Here is a 24,702-nt window from a genome sequence, read left to right on the forward strand (position 1 = left end):
CAAATTTCTGTTGTTGGTTTGAATAATCTCTCAATAATCTCCCTCTCTCTATAGAGTTACGTAACACTGTAAATCCTAAAGTACCATCTGGTAGCAACAACACGATCCATCCACTAATTGTTGTTGATGCAGATTCCAGATCAGGGCGCTCACACAACGTACACACGCAATGACGACGTGAGAACATTTCCAGTGTCCACCTAAAATCTGACATTTGTACACTTTTGGATTGTATTGTTTGAAAATACACTTGTTCTTTGCGCTCACTCACTTGTTCTTGTAAGCTGCCTGCTGATTGGCTACAGAGTTTTGGCAGGCAGCTTCCTAAGGCCTGCCCACAAAGAACAAGTGAGTGAGTGTAAAGAACAAGTGAGTGAGCGTAAAGAACAAATGAGGGAATGCAAAAACCAGTGTATTTTCAAACAAAAATAATAAAATACAATAATTTTGAATGATTAAGTCAATATTTTTCTTGCGTCTTAGTGCATCAGGGCAAATTGATGATTTCATGATTTTCAAAAATTCATTAAAATTATTCCTTAAGAGATATGCAAATATTTTCAACGGATCCTTGTTCAGGGTGATGCCGACTATTATGATGGTAAATTTCAAGTCATTCTGAGATACTTTTTGTTTTCTTGAAACAAGTCAGCTTACTGTCAAAGTGCATCAGGGCAAATGGATCATTTTCATGATTTTCAAAAATTCACTAAAATTATTCCTTAAGAGTTTTACGAATATTTTCAACGGATCCTTGTTCAGGGATGATGCCAACTATTATGATGGTACATTTCTAGTCATTCCGAGATACTTTTTGTTTTCGAGAAGAAACTCAGCTCACTGTCAAAGTGCATCAGGGCAAATGGATCATTTCATGATTTTCAAAAATTCATTAAAATGATTATAAGTGAGGGAGTGCAAAAAACAAGTGAGTGAGGGAGTGTAAAGAACAAATCAGGGAACGCAAAAACCAGTGTATTTTCAAACAATAAAATACAATAATTTTTAATGATTAAGTCGATATTTTTCTGGCGTCTTAAAAAGTGATGTTTGAAAACATCGACACAAATCTAATTCCATACATTGACTGCACATGTTAACATCATTAACTGGACGTACTACACTATGAAGATGTGTCAAATCACACATGCATAAACAAACAAACACACACATACCACCATCACCACCACAACATCTATTATCTCCCCTTTGTTAAGATTAAAGAAGCTCAGGTCGCATGGGGGATTAAGCCGGTTGGGACTTTGTAATTACTGGGAAAAGTGTAACCCAGTGAGTGCATTTGTGTGTGTGATGGGGTCAAGCATAGCGGGCAGGGATTACATGACCCACAATGTGCTTGTGTCCTGTCTGGTGCTTTGTCAGTTCCTGTGAGCCATGACGCTTCACTAAAAGCTGATTTCTAGACGAGATGTTGACGTTCCTGGTGGCAGCAGAGCCTGCGTGGAATAAAGACTTTAACATCCATTCGCTTGCCCCACGTTGTCCGGGGAACTCGACTAAACACCCGTATATGTAGGTCATTTTATAGACACGCGCGCAGTTAAAAGCTTTTTGCCATTTAGAGCCCACTCACCCTCACCCTCACCCACACCCACACACACATCAATTACATTATTTTCACCAGAGGGGACGAGCAGGAAGTGCTGTGCCCGCGGCTTTTTTAAGACGATGCTAATAGTGTCACACAGTGCACGTCGGGTAGAGACGCTAATTACAAACAGTGCTAAGTAAAAAAAACCATTCAAACCACATCTTAATGATTGTGAAGAGGTATAAGTTCCAGTCGAGCGACTCCAGTCACTTAGCGCCCGAAACTGTCGCATTGTGAGAGAGAACCCATCAACACGTTCATTGATTTCCCCTCAAACACTGACTGACCCCAGAAACCTTAATCCACCGCGGCGATGCGGTGTTTGAGTGAGATCGCACTCGGCAGATACACTGACTGAATTAAGGCTTCACATCTAAACGGAGTTTAAATATACTGTTGTTTTATTTTGGCCACGAGAAGCTGAGTTTTGTGACTTTTCTGGAGGGTTTATTCGCAGAAATAAGTGTTTGTATTAGTGTATAAATGCTAATCATATATGTTGATTTTAGAATTACTGCATGTGCTGTAGGTATGGGCCTTGCTTTACACAGGCAGCCATCTTGCTTCTCGTTGTTGTTGTTCTTCTTCTACATAAATTATGAATGCGAGGGTAGAAGGTGTGTTTCGGTTACACGGAGGTCACTCGGTACTCTGACACATATGTTGCAATCTGCCGTCTCACCATTAGATGTCACCGATTCTCACACACTGGACCTCAGAGCTGTCAATCAGGAGTCACCACCTCTGTAAAGAGGCGGTCCTCCATGCTCGTGATGTTGGGGGGTTTTGTTGGTAAGCAAATGCCAAATCAAGCACACCTGCTGCTTTCAAACAGTCGCTGAAGTGGAGAATGTGCGATAGCGCCAGCGTCCACAAAAGTTGCTCGGGAGATTTTCAGAACTTCTTCCGCCAACTACATGGTCCAATTTCCAAATGAATGTCCAAGTGAGTGAGACCATTATTTTCCGCATTGGTCACATATGAACGTCTGTGGACTGTGGCTCCTTCAGCCCGGGGACTTCCATGCTCACTTGTGCCACCAGTGAGGTGTGCGCCACCTTTCTGCTGTTCTTGATAATCCCTGTGGCGACTGCAGAGCTCATTCAGCTCAGTGGAGCGCTCACACGCGGGGGTAGAGCGGCTGTGGTTTCCTGCCAAGGAGAAAAGAAAAAAAAAAGGCTGAGCTATTTAACTCTCCAACCGGTCGCCTCAGTCACTCACACAATGTCATGCAGCGAACAGCTCGTGTCTTTATATGAGAAGGAAAGTCTTCTACAGGCCGTTTTTGGTCCTCTATGGTTGGGGGACAGTTTTCCTAGACTACTTAACACATCACAGACCTTAAACCTTACTGATGATTGACTTCTCGAACCATCAAAGCAGACTATTTGGTCCACATAATCCACCCTAAAACACCAATATTACAATACCATTCAGATATACTGGCCACATGCATGCTGGTGTTGGCAGGAAGTAGATTTTCTAATTTGTTCTTCTCTTAGTTTCAGAAAATACCACGAAAAGTTGGGATTACGTTCATTTAACTGATGAACGTCAGTCGGCGCGACCTGCGTTTTCAAATGCTCCCGTTGTAGGTCTTAAAGATACAGAGTAGTGTCGGTGGCGGGGGGGGGGGTTTCCATAGCACATGCGACGACATTTTTGCAGTGAAAGACACTAATGAGGACATAGCCTCAGTGTGACAAAGGTGCTGCACGTCGAATTCTCCACGTACGGTGAAGTTTCAAGCTGTTAAATCCATAAAACTTTGCTTTGCTTTGGAACAAATCTGCATCCGAGTCTGACGTTGTTAGGGTAGCCTTCACTCATGCTGATGATTATTATTCAGATGTGAAACAACGCGACGTTGAGTGGCCCATAAATGCCAAACGAGTCGCTTTTTTTTACGGGAATCGTTGTAGTTGTAGATATCGACAAAATAAACCCTTTAATCTTATTAAACTTAATACGGCAGTGAAGAGTCATCGGCACTCGTCAAAGCAGAACCCCTATCATAAAAAAAGTCTGTGAATATAAATTAGCAGCGTGGCATTTATCAGGGTTGTCTCTGTGTGTGTGTGCATTGACTCTTTAATGACATAATAGCCCGACTGAACATTCAGTGCTTTAGAAATAACGAGGCAATTTTCTCCGTCTCCTCATCAGCGTCGTCAAATATGTGAAGATACGTTTTTAACGTCCCCCGCTGTGTTACTTTTTAAGTGATACTTTAAGGTCATTTACAAAAAAAAAGTTCTCATGCAATTTTGAATAGAGGCACAAACAGGTATCTTCTTTGTGGATAAGTGAGGAGGCAGAGAGCCTTTTTGCTGCGGTGCATTCACTGATGAATCAAACCTGTATCAGCGCAGTTCAGGCAGGTAAAATACCTTAAGGTGAAAAGCAACAGTGCAAAACAAATGGGACCTCTGCAGTGTTTTGATATTCCATTGTGTTTTTTTTTGTTTCCACTGTGAAGGTGTTTTTTCTTTGTCTAACTGTGATGCACCAGAATTAATTAGTAAAGCGGTTGCTCTTTTGGTTTGCACAAAGCCTCATATTCCCAAAGAATATAATACAGAACACAGAGAAAGCTGAGACAAAGAGAGGCTGCTCTTTGAAAATATTTATTTTAAAATTGTGGGAAAAAAAATATATATATATATATTGTGTGCAAGATATTTTTTTTGCCAGTTTGTCATGAAAGAAAATGAAGTTGAGAGAAAAATGAATTCCTATCCAGTTTACGGTCACGCAAACCAAGGCAATCTTTAGTTAAAAACAAAACGTATCTCCAGTTCATCGTAAAATAAATATGAGGCTTCATGGTCTGAGCAATACTATGTCTTTGTTTTCTGTCGCAACTATTATTTAGCGCTGGGCACGTTAACGACGTCAACGCTAACGTGTGACGCATTTCCACGACGACTTACTTGGAAAAAGACGGGCGTGACATCATGTTGTTAGTTATGGAGTTATGTATGTTAGTTATGGAGGTCTACGTACATACATTAACTTGTTTTTATGGTTAAAAACCTCCTAGTTGCTGTAAACGAGCATCTTTTCATTGTTATTTCTGACGTTGTTCCCCAGCCGCGATATTTCAGACTCAACTCTCACCCCGGCTTCCCAACTGTCTTGTGATTGGCCAGCACCCGGAAGTGACATATTCAGCACACCCGCTCTTAGAAGTGCAGCTCCCCCCTCTGATGCACTGCTACTCATTATCAAAACATTGTTTTAACAGTGTTTAAAAATAGCTTCTTCACGACACACCGGAGTCAGACCCAGAGTCAGAAGACACTGTCGCTCGTGAAACACCTCCACAACGGACGTTTTTCTTCTTCTGCGGTTCAATGTACGCAACCGGATGTGCCCGGACTAGTGCCCGGAGCAGGATCTGCTCTTCAGGAGCACCGTTGTTTACGTAACCGGACCGCGTTTTTTTCAGAGATCTCGCTGAGCCCGAGATTACAATAAAACACAGCGTTCTCAGCAGTGACTGAACTGTTTGTTTAGAACCTTCAGGGCTTCATAAACAAGGTAATGACGCAGATACACACGTGACGGTTTACGTGACTACGGAATTATTCAAATGAGTCTCTAAAGTAACGCAGTTTTTCTTGCTGTGACACCGGAATCCTGGCACCATTTACCAGTTAGCTCCGTTAGCTGTGTTAGCTCCTTTAGCGCCGTTAGCGCGCCCTGCAGTCGAACTGGAGCGGTCGTACATGTATACTGCGTATGTTTGCCTCTGTGTTTTAAAGTTTAGCGTTAACTTTAGAGACTCATTTTAACAAATCGGGAGTCGCGTAAACATGACGTCACGCGGGGCTTTTTCCGGTCAGTCGTCATGGAATCGCGAAAGCTACCTTTTCTGCTTCACGTCTTTGCCCAAAACAGTGTTGAGGAGATGTTTATTTCATTTGAAAGCTCTTCTTTGTTCTCTCACTAAACACCACGGGAACCACGCTGCTCGCACTAATGTGGACGCGCGAGAGTTGCTTTAGATTTTCGCTTTAGGACTTTTGCCCTGCCTGCCCTCCTCGGCGTAATATATAAAACATAGTATTTCTTCTTTTTGTTAACAACGGAGCAGATTATTGTTGTTGTTGTTGATAATGATGATGATGTTTCTTTTGGATGATGAAGCATCACAGAGCAGCGAAGTCTTGATCACAGCAGGAGTGTTGAGAACATCGTCTGGGTGCTCTGAGATGGCCCGTGGACCACACATTCTCCAAGAGCGCTGCTCGTGTGTGTGTGTGTGTGTTTGTGCGTTGTGTCTGGACAGATGTGTGTATTATTGATCTCTGCTTTGTAACAAAAGGACGGTAAAGCCTGTCTGGGTGGGTGATGAGCTGTCAACCTGAACACAGCTTTGGTGAAAAGCTGATGCAGTCCTAACAAAAACAGCGGCAGGGCGTTGGGTTTTTAAATCACAATTTTTCAAGTGAAGTTGCAAAACGCGCCGCACGCGGCTGCTGTATCCCGACAATCACAGTTCCTCAGTGTTTTGTAGGAGGTTGAGCGGGAGTCGAGTGTTTGCCATGGCTGATTTCGAGTGTATACCGCCGTTTGAAAAGGTCACTTTCATTACCACTTATACCACTCTGGTAGTATGACCAGTTTCTTTTTCCTGATTTGTTACAGAGGGATCTCTGAGGATGTGTCCTTCTTCTCGGCTTTCTTGAACGTTTGCAACCATCCACGAGTGTGGTGAAATAATACTTGGTGCTGAGGCAGAGAACATGTCTAATTAAAGCTCACATAGAGTGGTCCTGTTGCACATATATGTTAGTTATGGAGGTCTACTTACATACATTAACTTGTTTTTATGCTCAAAAACCTCCTAGTTGCTGTAAAGAGCCAATAGAAATCCGTCTTTTCTGACGCTGTGCTCTGCCGCTGTGCCAGCCAGCGCAGAGCCTCCCAACTGTCTTGTGATTGGCCAGTACCCAGAAGTGACATATTCAGCACACCAGCTCTTAGAAGCGCAGCTCCCCCCTCTGGAACGGTGGACGCACTGCTCCTCATTATCAAAACATTGTTTTAACAGTGTTTAAAAATAGCTTCTTCACGACTCCCCGCCGCAGTCCCTTTGACGACCTTTGACCCGGAGTCAGACCCAGAGTCAGACCCAGAGTCAGAAGACACTGTCGCTCGTGAAACACCTCCACAACGGACGTTATTCTTCTTCTGCGGTTCAATGTACGCAACCGGATGTGCCCGGACTAGTGCCCGGAGCAGGACGATCTACTGTTCAGGAGAACCGCTGTTTACGTAACCGGACCGGGTTTTTTCAGAGATCTCTCTGAGCCCGAGATTACAGTAAAACACAGCGTTCTCAGCAGTGGCTGAACTGTTTCTTTAGAACCTTCAGGGCTTCATAAACAAGGTAATGACGCAGATACACACTAAAAAACAGCGTTAATTGGAACTTCCGGTCTAGGTCCACTTTACCTAATTAACAGCGAGATCTAGCTCTTTTGTGTTTTGTGTTCCTATGCTAATCATCTCATGCCACTCATCCCATGAAGGTCCAGGGTTCATGACATTGGTCAAGAGGCATGGTACAACATGGTCAAGGTCTCATAGGTCTATACCACATGTCAGATTGTCAGTGTTTTCCAATCCTGTACACAAAAGCCATCATGAGCATGAGAAGGAAACAACCATGTAATGACTGTAAGTCCATGTGAGAGCAACAGAGAGAGAGAGAGACCATCAATATCAGTCAGTGTTGCCATGAATAAATCAGTAAACAGCATGTACCATCTCCATTTTAATTTGCCCAGGCAGCAGTGGCCCACTTCTAATAGGGCTCTAATATGAAGTAATGTGCCCGTTGGCAGCCATTCTGGAGGTCATTGTTTCATAAGCAATTATAAATTTCAACAGCTTACGGCATTTCAGCGGTTGACTTTGCCGTTGAGGCGGCAAAGTCAACCGCTGAAACTTTTATTTACAGCTATTGCAAATAAATGCACAGTTAAGTGATTGGAGTGTCACTAGAGTGAATATTTTGTTCAGATAATGGCACCGTTTTACCTTGTTAGTCCTCTTAACGCGTCTAATTGCACAGCGCGATGGGGAAAAAAAGGTCAAATTTGAGACTAGTGAATATCTATTTTCCTGAAAAAAGTGTTCTGAAAATGGTAATTTTCTTGTATTTTTAGCTCGGCTGCATGATGAAGACCACGCGTCTCCAAGCCAGGTGTCAAGTATCAGGATGTGTCATTTGCCTGAAATAAATGCGGTGACTATAGCGACAGTTCTCGCTCTCTGTGCTTTTTGTTTGCACTGGTAAAAGATGTGTTTGCGACAACACGTCATGACTCATAACAGTCTGGTCAGCGCCGTCTTCATGCGTCCGTTCATTATGTGCTGATTATCCTTCCTGAGGAAGATGGAGCCACTCACAGCTGGCGTTAGGCGAAGGTTGTCAGTTTCAACCCGTCAGGTTGAAACTTAAATTCACATCTCCCGTCAATCGAAAGGCCTAAATTAACCTTTCCTCAACCGAGCGAGCTGGAGTTCATGGAGAAGGTGGAGCAGCACAAGAAGCTGAGGGTTTGACTCCATGGCCAGGCAATTTGAGGTGGAATTATTGTATTTATGTGGTAGAAGTTAAAGATATAAAAATGACTATACTTCATTTCCCACAAGTGTACAATCACCTGGACTGTATGAATTGTTGTTTTGTCGTTACCCCAGAATGAACCCTAACCCTAACCCATTTATAACTGTCCAGATTTTTTACTGGCTGCTCTCTTCAAGTCAATAATTTCCTCTCTGGAAGGGGCGACCAGAACAACTACAGTGGACAACTCTTGTGTCTTTACGAAAGTTTTATTCCACACTCTACTTAATAGACACTAACAAATAGGTAGTAAACCAACAAAGAGTACCGGTTAAAAGAAGGAAAACAGAAGTTCAATATGTAACAAAAATAGAAAAGCACTCAGAGTTTGCAGACCTACGCCAAGGCAGCTCAGCCCCCCACCCCCCCAAAAAAATTAAATCTCTTGTTTCTGGTCCCATTGTGGACATTTCCTGAAAATTTCATCCAAATCTGTCTATGACTTTTCGAGTTACGTTGCTAACAGACAGACAGACAGACAGACAGACAAACTCCGGCGAAAACGTATACCTTTGATCACAAAGCCTTGATGACATTTAAAAACAATGCTTTGATGCTTTGATGCTTTGATGCTTTGATGCTTTGATGACTTTGATGCTTTGATGACTTTGATGGCTTTGATTACTGCACATGTACTTAATCATAAAGTCTAACACATACAGCTTCACCTGCTGGACAGTTCTACAATAACAGTATCCAGGTAAGCCCTCAACGGACAAACTAAACTAATCTTTTGAGTTTTGATGTTAACTGAAGGCTTACATCCTGTTTTCCAACACCCTTGGAAGGTGAAGTGTGAGGTTGCGAGATAGTTAACTGCAAGCTTAGTCCTGCTTTGTCCTCTGTTTCACTCTAAATAGGGCAATCATTTACATAATGAGCATCATGCTGCAGTGAAGTCGCGGAACGTAATCCTCCAACCTGACAACGATGCCCACTTTGTTACAGATATCATGTTTGCTCACTTTTTGTGTGTACTCGCGTACAAAAACAGTTTTTTTTAATAACTTAAATAGTGACTGGAGCCTTTTTTTTTAGCTCAAGTACAAAGTGGTAGCAGGTCTGTGTTGCCCCAGCTGGATGTGTACTCCATATTCGTGTTGGAAATAACCCTAGAACAAAAAAACTTGCAGCATAAATGTTTTCTGAGGAAAGATTGTCCTAAAGTGTGTTGTTATATCCCAGTTTGAAAGAGTGTCTGAAACTCTACAGTGTGTGATTCGACTGATACGACGACTGTCGTGGAATTATGTGTCCAATCCATTATTATTATTTTTAGAAGGAACTTTTAAAGAATTTAAAACATTATGATACTCGAGATACCAATAATGTCACGATACCACGACTCTTGCGAGACAACCCTGTATCGCTACATCGCGACATCCGTCTAACTGAAGAAAACAAGACATCCGTGAGTAGTTTAAAAGCATTTCTTCGGGAAAGGGTTTTTCAGAAGCAAATGGTTCCAGGTAGAACCTCAGCCCTTGTAGAAGAACCCTTTTAGAACCCTTATTGAGTGTACCTACACTGAGCCAAACAGTGGGCTTCCTGCGCCTGCACTGTACCCTGAACACTGACTGACAGGCCTGAGTGACAGACTGTAAAGTTGATTGGGCGAAGTCGCGGATTTACCGACACTCGAATGATGGAGCAGCTAAATTGACATTGTGTGTCTCGCTCTCTCTCTGTGTGTGTTGTGGCGTTGCATGAAAGAACAGAAGTGATTCATGGCGGTGTCATGTAGATCACACACACACACACACACACAAAAGAAAAGTTGCAGAAAAAAGTTTTCCCCCTTTTTTCAGTCAAGTGTCTAAAGTCAAGGTGCAGCTCCTGCACCTCGATGGTTTATTCATAATGAGACTTCACACCGACAACTACCAGTGACCGCACTATCTGACGGCTCTGTGTGTGTGTGTGTGTGTGTGTGTGTGTGTGTGTGTGTGTGAGGGAGAGGCAGTGATAGACAGTGAGAGAGTGCTTGAGTTGAAACTGGACAGGCATGTGTGTGTGTGTGTGCTGGTGGATTCTGATGGAAAGAGGTGGCTGGGTTGTCACATGTGCGCACACACACACACACACACATATATTCACATACATACATACACACACACATAGGGAGTGCTCGGTGGCTGACATTCTCCTTTTTTCACCTCTAATTGGTCCTCTGGGAGTTGTCAGAGGTCTCCGTGGCTGTCTGCAAGGTGGCAACACACACAAAAACACACACAAACACACACACAAACACAGCATCAGGAGAAGGAGGAGGCGACAGAGGAGGCGGGGGGGGGGGGGGCGATCGTCACCTGAAGGTCATGAACATTTGTCACCGTTTGTGAAGACCGAAGCAGGCGAGATTAGAGAGGAAGCATCAGGGCCCCGCCGTTTTAAACTCACACACACACACACACACACACACACACACACACACACACACACACACACACACACACACACACACACACACACACACACACACACACACACACACTCACACACACACAGCGCTGCCTCGCCGTGGTTACGAGCCACATCGAGTCATACATGCTGCAGAGTTATAATCCCGTTTAGCTGAAAAGTCCGCGGCACAGGCTGCATTGTGTTGGCTGCAGCTCGGTGGAGCTTTGCATAAGACGTGTGAAAGCTGTCCGGTGGCTCATGTGTGTGTGAGTGTAAGTGAATACAGACAGAGAATAGATAGAGTCACCATTTTTGACTCACATATCATAACTTTTTAAAGTTTATTAAAGACTAATGGCAACGATAAAGTCACCTAAGTCACCTGGAGACTCTGCCTGGTGTTAACGCTGTGGTTCAGGAGAGATAAATGTGCTCTTTGTTATCATAACTGAGCGAGGGAATCTGTTTCCCCGGAGACTTTTCCCTGTCTGACTTTTCTTTCTCTGGTTTTTCTGGTGCCAACTTGAAACGGTGCCACGGAGCTCAGACGGCGCCTGAGGTGTGTGTTTTATTTTTAAGTAAAACTGTTTTAGTAATGTTAGGGCGGCAACTATGGATTATTTTTTTAAATTGAGTAATCTGTCGATTTTTTTCTCGATTTGTCCGTCAAATGTAGGAGAATGTTGAAAAATGCCAATCAGTTTTTAGGAAATTTATAAAATGTTGGCATTCAGAGATTAGAAATTATTCACATTCCGGGATTATAAAATATTCAAATTCTGATATTAGAAAAAATTGGCATTCAGAGATTAGAAAATGTTCACATTCCAAGATTAGAAAATGTTCACATTCCGAGATTAGAAAATATTCACATTCCAAGATTAGAAAATATTCACATTCCGAGATGAGAGAATATTCACATTCCGAGATTAGAAGATATTCATATTCCGAGATTAGAAAATATTCACATTCCGAGATTAGAAGATATTCATATTCCGAGATTAGAAAATGTTCACATTCCGAGATAAGAAAATATTCAAATTCTGAGATTAGAAAAAGTTTGCATTCAGAGATTAGAAAATGTTCATATTCCGAGATTAGAAAATGTTCATATTCCGAGATTAGAAAACGTTGACATTCCGAGATTTGAAAACATTTACATTCCGAGATTTCTAAATGAATCGTCCACCCAATTACCAGGTTTTCAGATGTTTCATTATCCCTCTTCTTAAATATGAATATTCCGTTATTTATTTGCTCCAGATAACAAAAATAACCTTTTAAAACCTTTTTTATGGACCAAACAAGTAATTAAATAATAAATGTAGAAAATAATCAACAGATGATTAAATCATCGTCGTTAAATACTCACTCTCTCACACCGAACCATGACTTCTGATCAGTTTGACATAAACGACGTTGATGAAAGTGTCATGTGACATTTCATTGAAAGGAATCACAATATTCACTTCTTTTTTTTTTTAAATATATTTTTTGGGCCTTTTTGCCTTTAATGATAGTATAGTATAGAGAGACAGGAAATGGGAGGCAGAGAGATGGGGAATGACACGCAGGAAAGACCGCTTGGTGCGGGATTCGAACCGGGGTCGCCTGCAGCGAGGACTACAGCCTCAGCATATGGGGCAGGTGCTCTACCAACTGAGCCACCACTGCCCCACAATATTCACTTCTATTAAAGAAGAGACAGAAAACGAGGCCCTGAACGTTTGTGCAGCTAAGCCTTTGGAGCAGATGGGGGCTCAAGATCGACTCCCGACGGATTTGAAACGACTGCAGAGTGGCTTCTACAGATATTTGTACGGCTCACGGCGCTGTCAACATGTCTGAAATCTGCATATTATTTCTTATTATTCGGAAGGTTTCCAGTGACTGGCGCAATCATCATGGCACAATCACAGTAGACATCTGGGGGAATGATACGGACCGCGGTGGACGTGTATTCGGATGTTTCCATTCGGCTGTTTGTTTTAAGCCCGTTAAACGTCACATGTGAGCGTTAGGGTAAAGAGACGTATCTGTATTTAATATGTCAACTAAAAAAAAGGTGACCGTGACGGCACGATCTGTTGCTTTAGTCACAGATTGTTCACATCGTGATGCTGGTGCATGTGCTGAAAACAACACAAATATATATAACACAGTGATGATGCTCTGAAACAAAGTAGACGCAGCTGTGAGGAGCTTTGTGGGCTTTTATTCCTTTTTTTGGATGGGGGCCGGGGGGGGGGGGGCCTCTGCCTCTGCCTCTGCCTCCTCTCTCTCGCTGCCCTGTAATGGAAGCAATGAGGCCCGTTAAAGACGGGAGTTAAGGCGTCCAGCCAGAATCAATTACTCTCCTGTGTGTTTTTCATCTGATTCAATTAAAGCCTTTCCATAAAGCACAGACTTAATGAGGTCTAATGTAAGGTGGAGACAAGGAAGGACACGGAGCCAGGGGCAAAGAAACGAGCGTCAACGCTGCGTTGATTCATGACCCGGGGCCCCCGTAGCGTGTGAAGTGGATTCTGCCGTCTGATTTGTGACGCCGTCTGGCGTCTTTGATTTCACTGGAATAATTTGGGGTTGTGTTTTATTTTGTAAGGAACATGTATGGATGAGGACTGTGCACTGGTGACCGCACGTGTGGTCGATGGCTTGACGCCTGCTGCATGTGAGGGCTGCACCCTAGTGCTGAAAATGGGAACTGATGGGGGGGGGGGGGGGGTGGATTATTCCTCAAAATGAGGGCATTTTTCCCCCCCTTGTTACAACAAAGACACTGGCAGAGGTTTTGTGTGGGAAGATAAAAACACACTTCCTTTCAGGCTTGTAATTGCCGTGTAAGAGCTTCTTCTATATCCTTCAACATGAAAGTGTATGGATTTATCGACGTGGCGCTGTTTTAAGTGCACAAAGCCACCTTTTTTTTTCTTTTTCTATTCACGTTCTTTAACATCCATTAAGACGGCCGGTCAGTCTGTATCTTTTTGCACGAGCCTGGACTGATGTACGCAGGGAACCGTGGAACTCTTATCGGGAGTGGTGGACTCCAATTTAGACCGAAGCAAATAAAACCATAAATGATTCATATATCGATTCGTGCACCGTATATGCTGTATAGGAACTCCCTAAATTAGCCTAATAAGCATTGTTCAGCATGACTGCTGCACTGAATTAAAATACCACTGAACGTTGGGTCGCGATTCGGCGCTAAATACCCCAAACCCAGTTAAATATGAAGATTTTTGCTAAATTTCTTATGCCAAATGTTTTCAGGGAAGTCTTTTTACCTCGTCTACAGTTCGGCATCGTTCGCTTTGTCGGACGCCGTCGCGCTCATGACTCTCCGACCAAGTACCACCTTAAAAAAAAATGGTCCAAAAGTCCACGCGAAGACGTCTCGGTGCTCTTGTGACCAATGGGCGTTGAGAATTTGACCGTGACGTGAGTGGCATTTTCTTGTCAGAAATGGAGAAACAAAGTTGAGCTTGGTTGATGTAGTGGTTTGCGCTCTTTGCCTTTGCAGCAAGAAGACCTGGGCTAGGGTTAGGGTTAGTCCAAAAAACCTTTCCCCAATATTGGGATTAGGTAAATTGGACACTAATCTGACCGTAGGTGTGAGTGTGAATGGTTTTTGTCTCTCTGTGGTCCTGCGGAGGGCTGGCGAACTATCCAGGGTGTACCCCACCTATCGCCCTATGTCAGCTGAGATAGGCACAGCACCCCCCGCGACGCTCTGGTGGAGGATAAAGTGGTAGATTATGGATGGATGGATGGATGGATGGATGGAAATCCACGTAAAGCAGCTCCAGATTTTGGAGGGAATCCATTTAAACTGCCTGGACCTCATCTCTGTCTCTCTCTCCTCTCTTTACAGCATCTTTCTTCCGTCAGCCAAAACCTGGAGGACTATGAGCGGTAGATCCGTCTGCCAAGTCGAGGTGATCCAGCTGGGCAGATAGAGCGTTTGTTTGCGATACCCCCGGTGAGCTTCCTCGCTCCCCTCCCCCCCAGGAAAAATGAGAACTATCTTACTGGTCTTCATGTGGCTTTGTCTCGGCCTGTCCCTGGACGCGTTGTCTTTGATTGGACGGAGGACGGAGGCGGTGGACGGAGAGGGAAACCCAGCGGCGGCGACGGCGACGGCGATCGGAGGGGAGAAGCTGCTCAGGAGAGTGAGACGTGGCTGGATGTGGAACCAGTTTTTCCTGCAGGAGGAGTACACGGGCAGCGACTACCAGTACATCGGCAAGGTGAGTGAAAAAGCTGTGCCACGGCTTTTATTGTCCTCCATGTTGTTAGAACGACGTTCCCTCCATTAGGTGGAAAGACGCTTATTAGTCATGCATGTTTACTAATTTTCCTCGTTTGGATTAATTAGTTCATTTGGATTTATGCTGAGGTTAATCGCCCTAAACACTCGGCGAACGACGTCTGTGTCACCGCTGATCGCCATTTACAAGGCTAACGGTGAAACTACGGTGGCCGACGGGGGCCAAACGCACTGCAACGACCCCAAAGCACATCAGGGACTACTTCATTCTTATTTTATATTAAAAGACCTTTATTCAGAGGTTATGCTCCTGTAACAATGCAGTTTTTATGAGCAGGGTTTCAAGTTGTTTGCTCTAGGCGTAGAAAAGTGTCTCAAAGTCGATGATCATTTCCTATCAAAAGAGATAATCTGGACTTTTAATTTGAATTTATTTTCCAAACATTGTACACTATCAGATATCAGTGTATACAGTACTTTGTACAGATGCTTATATTTTCTGATTAATAGGTGTCTGAAACTTTCAAATACACAGATACAGCGATCCAAGTGTTTTATTTTGAAAACCAGAGGTGGATTTCCTTAAAAATCATCTTCAGCAGTCAGGTGTTAGGTGTTTTTTACCGTAAATCAGCATTAACATGATTTTAAAATGCAAAAGGAGGAAGGGATTATCAATAGATTTTGGAACTATGAATAGATTTTGGGATTATAATTACATTTTGGGACTATAAATAGATTTTTTGGATTATAATTAGATTTTGGGATTGTAAATAGATTTAGGTATTATTTATCGATTTTGGGATTAAACATAGATTTTTGGATCATCAATAGATGTTGGAACTATAAATAGATTTTGGGATTATAAATAGATTTTGGGATTATTAATCGATTTTCAGATTATAAATCGATTTTAGGATTATCATTAGATGTTGGAACGATAAGTAGATTTTGGGATTATAATTAGATTTTGGGACTATAAATAGATGTTGGGATTATAAATAGATGTGGGGATTATAATTAGATTTTGGTATTATCAATAGATTTTGGAATGATACATTTTTAAATTTAAAAAGCCAGATATTTGTGTTTTTCCACTATGATCTACCACATTATCGTGATTTTCTGGTTGTGTTGTGTGAGCATAAGCAATGAAAGCGTGACGACAGAGATGCACCTTTCATAATCATGGATTATTAAATCCGGGGAAGCACAAACGAGTGTAAAAACATGTCCGGGTTCATGCAGCGGCAGAATCTGCGAGCTGTGCACGTGTTCTTCACTGTGACCACAGAGGTCTACAGTATATGAGAGGAAGAGCAGTATAAAAAATTCACATACTTCCATACACAGGCCACAAGGTCGTGCTACCTCGACACTTTACTGAGACTCAACCGCATGAAAGTTTATTTATTTATTAGCTTAAATAGATTTTTACTCTCTCTCTCTAGGAAAGTACATTCTACATATACTGCAGCAGCAGCAGCGACTCGCTGATCTCAGTAGTATTTCAGTGATGCTGAAGTGGAGATTTGTGCTTAAACAGTGAATTCTTAAGTGGAGCGAAGCCTAAAGAAAGTCGTCCTGACTGCTGAAAACTTCCTTTGAAGTATTTTATGAATCGCAGTATTTTTCCTCTTATTAACTTTAATCCACAGTTCTGGCTTTGTTCGCTTTGATTCTTGTGTCGAACACATGACTCTGACTCCAGTCAGTGGGATTTGGGATTGTAATTAGATTTTGGGATTGTAATCAGATTTTGGGATTGTAATTAGATTTTGGGATTGTAATTAGATTTTGGAACAATAAGTAGAATTTGGAAATATAGATAGATTTTTGGACAATAAATACATTTTGGGATTATACATAGATTTGGGGACTATGAATAGATTTTGGAACTAAAAGTAGAATTTGGAAATATAGTAGATTTTTGGACAATAAATACATTTTGGGATTATACATAGATTTGGGGACTATAAATAGATTTTGGGATTATAAATAGATTTTAGGATTATACATAGATTTGGGGATTGTATGTAGATTTTGGGATTATAATTAGATTTTGGAACTATAAGTAGAATTTGGAATTATATGTTGATTTTGGGATTATACATAGATTTGGGGATAATACGTAGATTTGGGGATTATAAATAGATTTTGGAATTATAAATAGATTTTGAAATTAAGAGTAGATTTTGGAACTATAAGTAGAATTTGGAATTATATGTCGATTTTGGGATTATACGTAGATTTGGGGATTATATGTAGATTTTGGAACATAAAGTAGATTTTGGAACTATAAATAGATGTTGGGATTATATATAGATGTTGGGATTATATATAGATTTGGGGATTATAAATAGATTTTGGGATTATAAATACCGCACTATAAGGCGCACTTAAAAGCCTTTAATTTTCTCAAAAAACGACAGTGCGCCTTATAATCCGGAGCGCCTTATACATGGATCATTTGGTAAAGTTTGACTTTATCTGTTTTGTTGACATTCCCTTTAGCACAGCTCCATCTAGTGGATGCATAACGCAACCCCAGTCAAACGTTTGACTGCAATATCTTCTATTCTATGCGCCTTATAATCCGGTGCGCCCTATATATGAAAACATTGCTAAAATAGGACATTCATTGAAGGTGCGCCTTATAATCCGGTGCGCCTTATAGTGTGGAAAATACGGTAGATTTTGGAACTATTTACACTATACTGATCTACAGTTTGGCATTGTTGGCTTTGAAGTTGGTATCGGCTCAGCTCTTGCTTAGAACCTCGTCAGAGCAGGTATTATAAAAACCACCAGGTACCAGGCACTATCACTGATGGAAAAGAAAAGTCGAGCCGTGCCGTGCTGTGCTACAACCGTAGAATGGGGAAAAAACACAATCATAAATGTCTGTTGCCATGATGCAGTTAACGAGTGGACAGATGAACGCGCGCTAACGCCTGCACAAACTGCAGGGAAACTGCAAGAAAAAGGAAAGGAATAAAAGTTAATTTTTAAAACAGTCGTGCTCGCGAACCTTGGGGCAGAGAAAGGTTTCATCCATTCATTCGTAAGTAAGGCCCTCAGTGATGCCGCGCATAAAACATGCCCTTTGATGATGTACTATTGGACTTCTAATGAGGTGTATAATGTGCAATTATACCTTGCGCTGAGTAACCAGGGCTACGTATGGATTTTCCATCTCACACGCTGCTCTGTTTTAATATCTAGAAGAGAAGATTCTGGGGCTCCATTAGTGAAGTTAGAACGTCGTGATGATTGTTGATACTGTTTGATCAGTATCCAGATGCTGGGAGGTGCTGTGTGTGTTTGTATGTGTGTTTGTGTTGTTGCTCTGTGTGAAGCCTGCTGAGGTTGAGGTGAACAAGAGCTGGCAGGTCTACGCTCTCTGCTGCTGCCTTTGGTCGGTGCTTCAGAGAATGCTCTCCTAACGATATGAGATGCATTTTAGTGGGACTGGATATTGAGTAGGGACAGGGCGTTACGGGCAAAAACACGAATAGAAAGTCAAAAAAATCATCAATTACTGAGCCAGTGGTTGATTTATAGGAACATGGTAACGCTGCATAAATGTGTACACTCTTAGAAATAGAAGTGCTAAGTAGAACCATGTAAGGTTCTTGGGCTTGTCCTCATAGGAGAACCCTTTTGGAGGATTCCACCAAGAAACATTTGAAAACCCTTTATTCATTAGTGTTACCAAGAACCCTTGAAAAACCCTTTCTTCGGGAAAAGGGTTTTTCAGGTGCAAATGTTTCCAGGTAGAACCTCAGCCCTTGTAGAAGAACCCTTTTGGAACCCTTATTTCTAAGAGTGTAGTATCCTGGTACATAAATCACATTTTTTTTATAGTGCTGGGCGCCGATACCCACCGTTGACGTTAAGACACGAAACGTTACCATGACGACTATCCACCATGGGTCAAACATGGGTTTTGCCCAAACTGGAGCGGTCTGTTAATTAAACGAAAAGAGCAGCGCCACAAATGTGTGCCTCTGTTTTTAAAATTTAACGCGTTAACGTGCCCAGCACAAATTTTTGAAAATAACTAATTATCAGCAAATGGGAAAAAAAGTTCTCTGTCCATGCCTAATATCAAGCATAGTATGAGGTAAAATGGTAATATCCCCTTTTCATTTTCGGATTTCGGACAAGCATTTTTTTTAAAGCCTTACAAGTAATTACAGCTGACTGAAACATGCATGATCACGATTGTGCAAACGCACCCCGATGGGACATCAAGTTACTCATTAGTTCAGGCGGCTCCCATCGTCCAAAAGGCCAAACCATGGTCTCGTCTCACTCCTCATCGGAGGTCTTTTTTTAAGTTAACGAGCAAGTTTCCTTCAGCTCGGGCACTTTCACAAAAACCCTTGGCTCCTCGGTTACTCGCTGAGTTCGAGTGAAGCCACTTAACTCGCAAAAGTACGATGTAGGAAGTCGCGGTCGGGACATCGTGAACCCTACAAAAAAACGTCGGCTCTTGCTCAGGGTGATGTGGACGTGACGTTGTGATGGGCTTGTATAACACGGTAACCATGGCAACACTTAGAGTTACACGGGTGCAGCTGGTTCTGACCATCTGTGGGCGAAGATAGTGTAAAAATGTTGTTTGTTTAACGGGAGGTTTTAACAATTAATCGTCAACTATTCTGTAATCGATGAATCGGTTTGAAGCTTTTTTTATGATTAAAAACGAGATTTCAGATTGTTTTAGCTTCTTAAATGTGAATATTTTCTGGGTTTCTTTGCTCCACATAACAAAGAAATCATTAAAACTGAATCATTTTGGTTTGTGGACAAAACAAAGACATACGAGAACGTCGTCATTTCCTGGTTTGACAAACACTGATCGACGTTTTTTAACATTTTATGGACCAAAATAATCGTTAGTTGCAGCTCTAGTCTCACCTGCTTTTTATTTGGCACCACATTTTGGCACCAAGAGATATTTTTATCACTTTACACACACTTTATAAATGGGTCATCTTTCCTTTCCTGACATCTTGAAATCCCTGTAAGAAAGATGGAGGATGCAGTTTCTTTAATCAGTCGTCTTCCTCTGATTGACGCGTTCCTGAACAAAATCAAACAGCAACATGTTTGAAATGAGTTCATGAACAGACGAACATCCAGCGTGTTGTTGTTTGGGAGGAACTTAAGAAGTCGCATTTATTTGCTGCCACTGATCGATTAGCTTGTACTCCTACAGTTAATTACTTGTGTATGGGGTTGGTGGGTGGGGGGGGGTAGAATAGAAAAGAAACCTCAGTAACATTCATTACCGTTTGCTCACTGACTGCCATCTTCAACTTAGACCCTCTGCACTTACCTTAATTAAGCTCCGACAGTTTCCCAGTGCAGTCGGGGACTGACCTTTTTAAACCGTGCTCACACTTTTCACTTTGCAGGTGAAACAAAGTAGAAACCCACTCTTTAACACTCGGTTTTGCCCAAACAATTACATGTCACGCGCGCTCCGTCGTGAGAAAAACACACTAAACGCACACAACAACTAGTTTTGTGATTAAAAAACAGTGACATACAAAGTTTATCAGTTGTTTTTTTTACACCAGAGTTAATGGGTAGTGCTAATGCAGGAGATGTAATTGCAGGTAAACCCACAAAAATATGTGATTAACCCTTTTCCATTACTGGGTTATGTATTTTAAATGCACCAACAAACATTTCAGAAAAAACTTCTTTTTTTTTTTTTTTTTTTTTTTTTCATGTCATATCTCCATTATTGCCAATCAGAGCCACTAAATAGATTAATTTGACCCAGGAGTGAATACCAATTGTTTCCCCGTCTTATTGCCGACAAAAGCCAGTTATTTGCGAGCGTTTGCATTTTTTAAATGAATCCCCTGATCAGCTTAAAAACAAAAAAGAATTGCATACTTTAATTTAATCTCTCTCTCTAGCTCTATAAGAAGTTTTCTCTAATGGAGAAAATATCTTCATGTGCGCCTCATTTCTTTTATGGTCCAATCGCAGGGATTTAAATATTGTTATAAATTTGCTGTAACTTGTATTCGTGTGCACGTTGCTGCAGCACTCAGACAGAATTATCTTTGTGGCGTTTGGTGCATTTGTTGAATCCTAAAACTACACAAGTAACTAGGACTAGGAGGTCATGATAGGGCGCTCACGTCCAGATGCAAGCGTCCCCAGGCAGGTGAGGGAGTGCAACCGTTCCCTGACCTCACTTTAAAGTTTAAGCTCATTTACGTTGGGTGCAAATCACCAAAAATTCAAAATGGCCGACTCCCTATTGAGTTGAGACCATGGTCACAGTCTACATTTTTTTTTTCTTCGTCGACATCGAAAAACATCTTCTCACCAAGTTTCAGGAAATTCGGTGGAACTTAACGTATGCTGAAGTCATAGGGCACTTCCTGTTTCGCGGCGAATGGTCAAAATTCGCCAAAATGCTGAGGGCTGCCGTGGCCGCGTCGTTCAAAATCCGCAAAAACCTTTTGAAACACCTTTGATGAGTCTATTACGAATTAGCGCATTTATTTATGTCACTCGGACGAGTACGTAGCGTTCACATCGGCAAAATGGACGCCAAAATTCAAAATAGCCCACTTCCTGTCGCGTTGTCTTGTTCTATAACATCATCCCACCAAGTTTGGGGAAATACGGTGGAACTCAATTTTTTTGTTTTCACCTTAGGGGGCGCTAAAGAGCCCTTGAGCAACACACAGGTCTGGGAACTATACCCACTTTTTAATATAACCAGTTTTTATGCACGATTATCCCCTCAAAAATGACCAGAAAGCCACGTATATCATAACGATGATAATAATCTGAAGTTTCCCTGCCATTCGTGGCCCTAATTACAACAGCAGACAAGCGCAGCGCGTATAACTGCAAAGATCTGATACCACAGTATGGCCCACTGCTGCAGGGCTTTGTCAGTGAAGTCAGAAATAGCCGTGAGCCCTAAAAAGGTCGCCGTGAGGTACCGCGTGAGTGTGGTGCCGTTGTCAGCTTGGATATGACGGTGAAAAGAACCATAAGAGACAGCAGTATGCATGGTGGAGGAGGAGGTGGTCGCATAGAGGCAGCGTTCCTGGGACACATCAGCACTCTGGGAAGCGAGCTCTTGTGCTGCGATGAAAAGTCCTCGGGCTTCATCAGCTCATGTTAGGTAAAAGCACGGAGGGAGGTGTTGCAGCCCTACAAGACTGACAGATCGAATCACACTGAACAGCGCTGGAGAGGAAAAGACAGCACGGATCAAACCGGGGAGAGGGAAGGGAGGAAGGTGAGGAAATGGAAGCCGAGGGATTGAGGAAAAGGGGAGAACAGAGGTTTTGTCATGTCGGCGTAGAAGTGTTGCTGAGTAAAAGAAAAAACACGAGGAGGTGAGGATGGGGAAGAGGAACAGCCACAAAAGAGCGAAGAAGTTTGGGAGGTGAGGTTCGTCCCCTGAGGTCCCGTCTGCTGCAAACATGCAAGTCACAGCTCCGTGGTACTGTAAACACTGATCATATCTGATGTTTCAGTCATTAAATAGTAAATGGAACGGGGCTCGGCGAGATGATGTGCTGCATGAGCTGTTTCACTTTCAAAACAGTTAAAAAAAAAAAGTTATTCTGTGAGATGTTGTCAATATTACATTACAGCGGAATAACCTTAACTCAAGGACAAGCTGTGCAGTGGAGAGATAAAATAGTAAATCCGCTGTGTGGAAACGTCAGTTTATGAAATAATGTACGACATGATATATTTTCTCTTACTTAGTTGATTTACAGAGTGTTGGATAAAAGTCACACAAACCTGATCTAAATCCATCTTCTACCGCTTCATCCTCCACACAAGGGGTCGCAGGGTTAGGGTTAAAGGGGCTAACGCTACCCGATAGTCGGGGTCACACCGTGGACAGTTCGCCCGTCCGTCACAGAGACACATATAGAGACAAACAAGTGTCCAGTTGACCTAATCCCCATATTTTTGAGGCTCAAACCTGAGTCTTCCTGCTGCGTGGCCAAGACGTTACGTATTACGGTAAAATGCTACCGTTTTTTGCCGGGGAACCATTTTGTCTTCTCTTTCTCACTGGTATGTGGAGCGTGGTAAATATGGAAAAGGCTAATTACCCTTAAATGACCACTGACCGAGCCGCCTTTAATTAATCAGACATCATGGAGTCTTTGGGGGCTTTTTATTGTCGTGGATGTCGCCCATTGTCATGCCAACCGTCCCATTCAGCCAACGTGTATACGCTCTTATTAGCAGTTGCTAGGAGCAGAAAATGAATTGAACACAACATGACCGTGCATGTTTGTCTGTATTTTATGATAATTCTGTGTCTCTCTGGTTGAAGACGCTCATTATCTCTCAACGCTTGACTCGATGGAGACTCGTACAACCAGGGAGATGTGCGAGTGTGACCCATCTTTTCCACATCGTGTGGTTGTAAGTTTGTCTTTGAAAAGTCTAAAGAAGAAAATTATTCTCTCAGTCACATCAGATGGAATTCTCACTCTTTCTCTCTGAGTGGTGGAATTGTTTCGCTGAGTCACGCGTCGTGTCAACTCCAACCACTGACTTTAAGTTTTATTAAAACCATTATTCCCCCACCAGAGGAACCGCTTTAATTATGTTTACTGCAGCACGACAGTGTTTGTATTACTTTAGCACTTCAGTCAGACGGCATTTTAATGCTGAACATTGTTTTTTTTTGTTGCTGTTACACTCTGCTGTGTAGCGGAGCACAGAGTTGTTGGTCTAAATCAGTATGGACAAACCAAAACTAACAAATTAAATAGAGGCAATGTCTTTTTTTCTGTGATAACAACTTGAAAAACAAATGTGTAGTACAGAAATGTCCTGTCCTGAAGTGTTTTGTTGTTTGTTTACACCAGCGTTGGCTTCTGCAAGCGTGAATGGTTTCAACTAGTGCTGGGGCACGTTAACGCGTTAGCGCCGTCAACGCTAACGCACGTTAACGCACGCCGGCTGATCGTAAAAAGACACGTGTGACTTCATGTTTACGTAGTACGGCACCGGAGTCCATGGAACTGTTTAGCAGTTAGCTCCGTTAGCTAACTTAGCGCCGGTAAGCGCGCCTACAGTCGTATTGGAGATTAAACGGTCTGTTTCTTAAACGGAAAGAGCAGCGCTACAAATAGCCAGCGTACGGCAAACATGATGCCACGCACGTCTTCTTACGCTCAGTCGGCATGGAAACGCGCCATGCTAACCGCAGTTAACGTGCCCAGCACTAGTTTCAAGTCATCAGAATTCACCGCACGTCTTTAAAGCTCACATAGAGTGGTCCTGTTGCACATATATGTTAGTTATGGAGGTATACTTACATACATTAACTTGTTTTTATGGTCAATAACCTCCTAGTTGCTGTAAACGACCCGATAGAAATCCAGTGTTTCCCAGCCGCGATATTTCAGACTCAACTCTCTCACCCAGAATACAGAGTCTTGTGATTGGCCAGTATATTCAGCACACCCACTCTCAGAAGCGCAGCTCCCCCCTCTGGAACGGTGGATGAACTGCTCCTCATTATCAAAACATTGTCTTAACAATGTTTAAAAATAGCTAGGTACACTGAATCGTACAACACAGGTGCTGACCGGCAAGCACACAGCTCCCTTGAAAGCAAACCCACATGGCCAGGAGAGGGGGAGTGTCCAATATGTACTCTGTCGAGACCAGAATTTCAAGTTTCACTTTAAATTATGTAGACGTGGTCAAGATGAATTTCTGAAGTTATGGGGGCCAGGCAGG

The 24,702-nt window shown here is 42.4% G+C and overlaps 1 protein-coding gene across 1 annotated transcript in view; it reads left to right on the top strand.

Moving 5' to 3' along the window:
• Positions 1-14,677: 14,677 nt before the first annotated feature.
• LOC310927711 (cadherin-6-like) overlaps positions 14,678-24,702 on the top strand; it is a gene marked incomplete at both ends in the record, with an annotated part of 55,778 nt that continues 45,753 nt past the window's right edge. Inside the window, one exon of the mRNA XM_083890085.1 lies at positions 14,678-14,911. Within this exon, the coding sequence (XP_083746211.1) occupies positions 14,678-14,911 (234 nt within the window). The remainder of the gene's footprint in view (positions 14,912-24,702) is intronic.

Source organism: Microchirus variegatus (assembly GCF_963457635.1).
Source record: "Microchirus variegatus genome assembly, chromosome: 5".
In the NCBI taxonomy this organism is placed as follows: Eukaryota; Metazoa; Chordata; class Actinopteri; order Pleuronectiformes; family Soleidae; genus Microchirus; species Microchirus variegatus.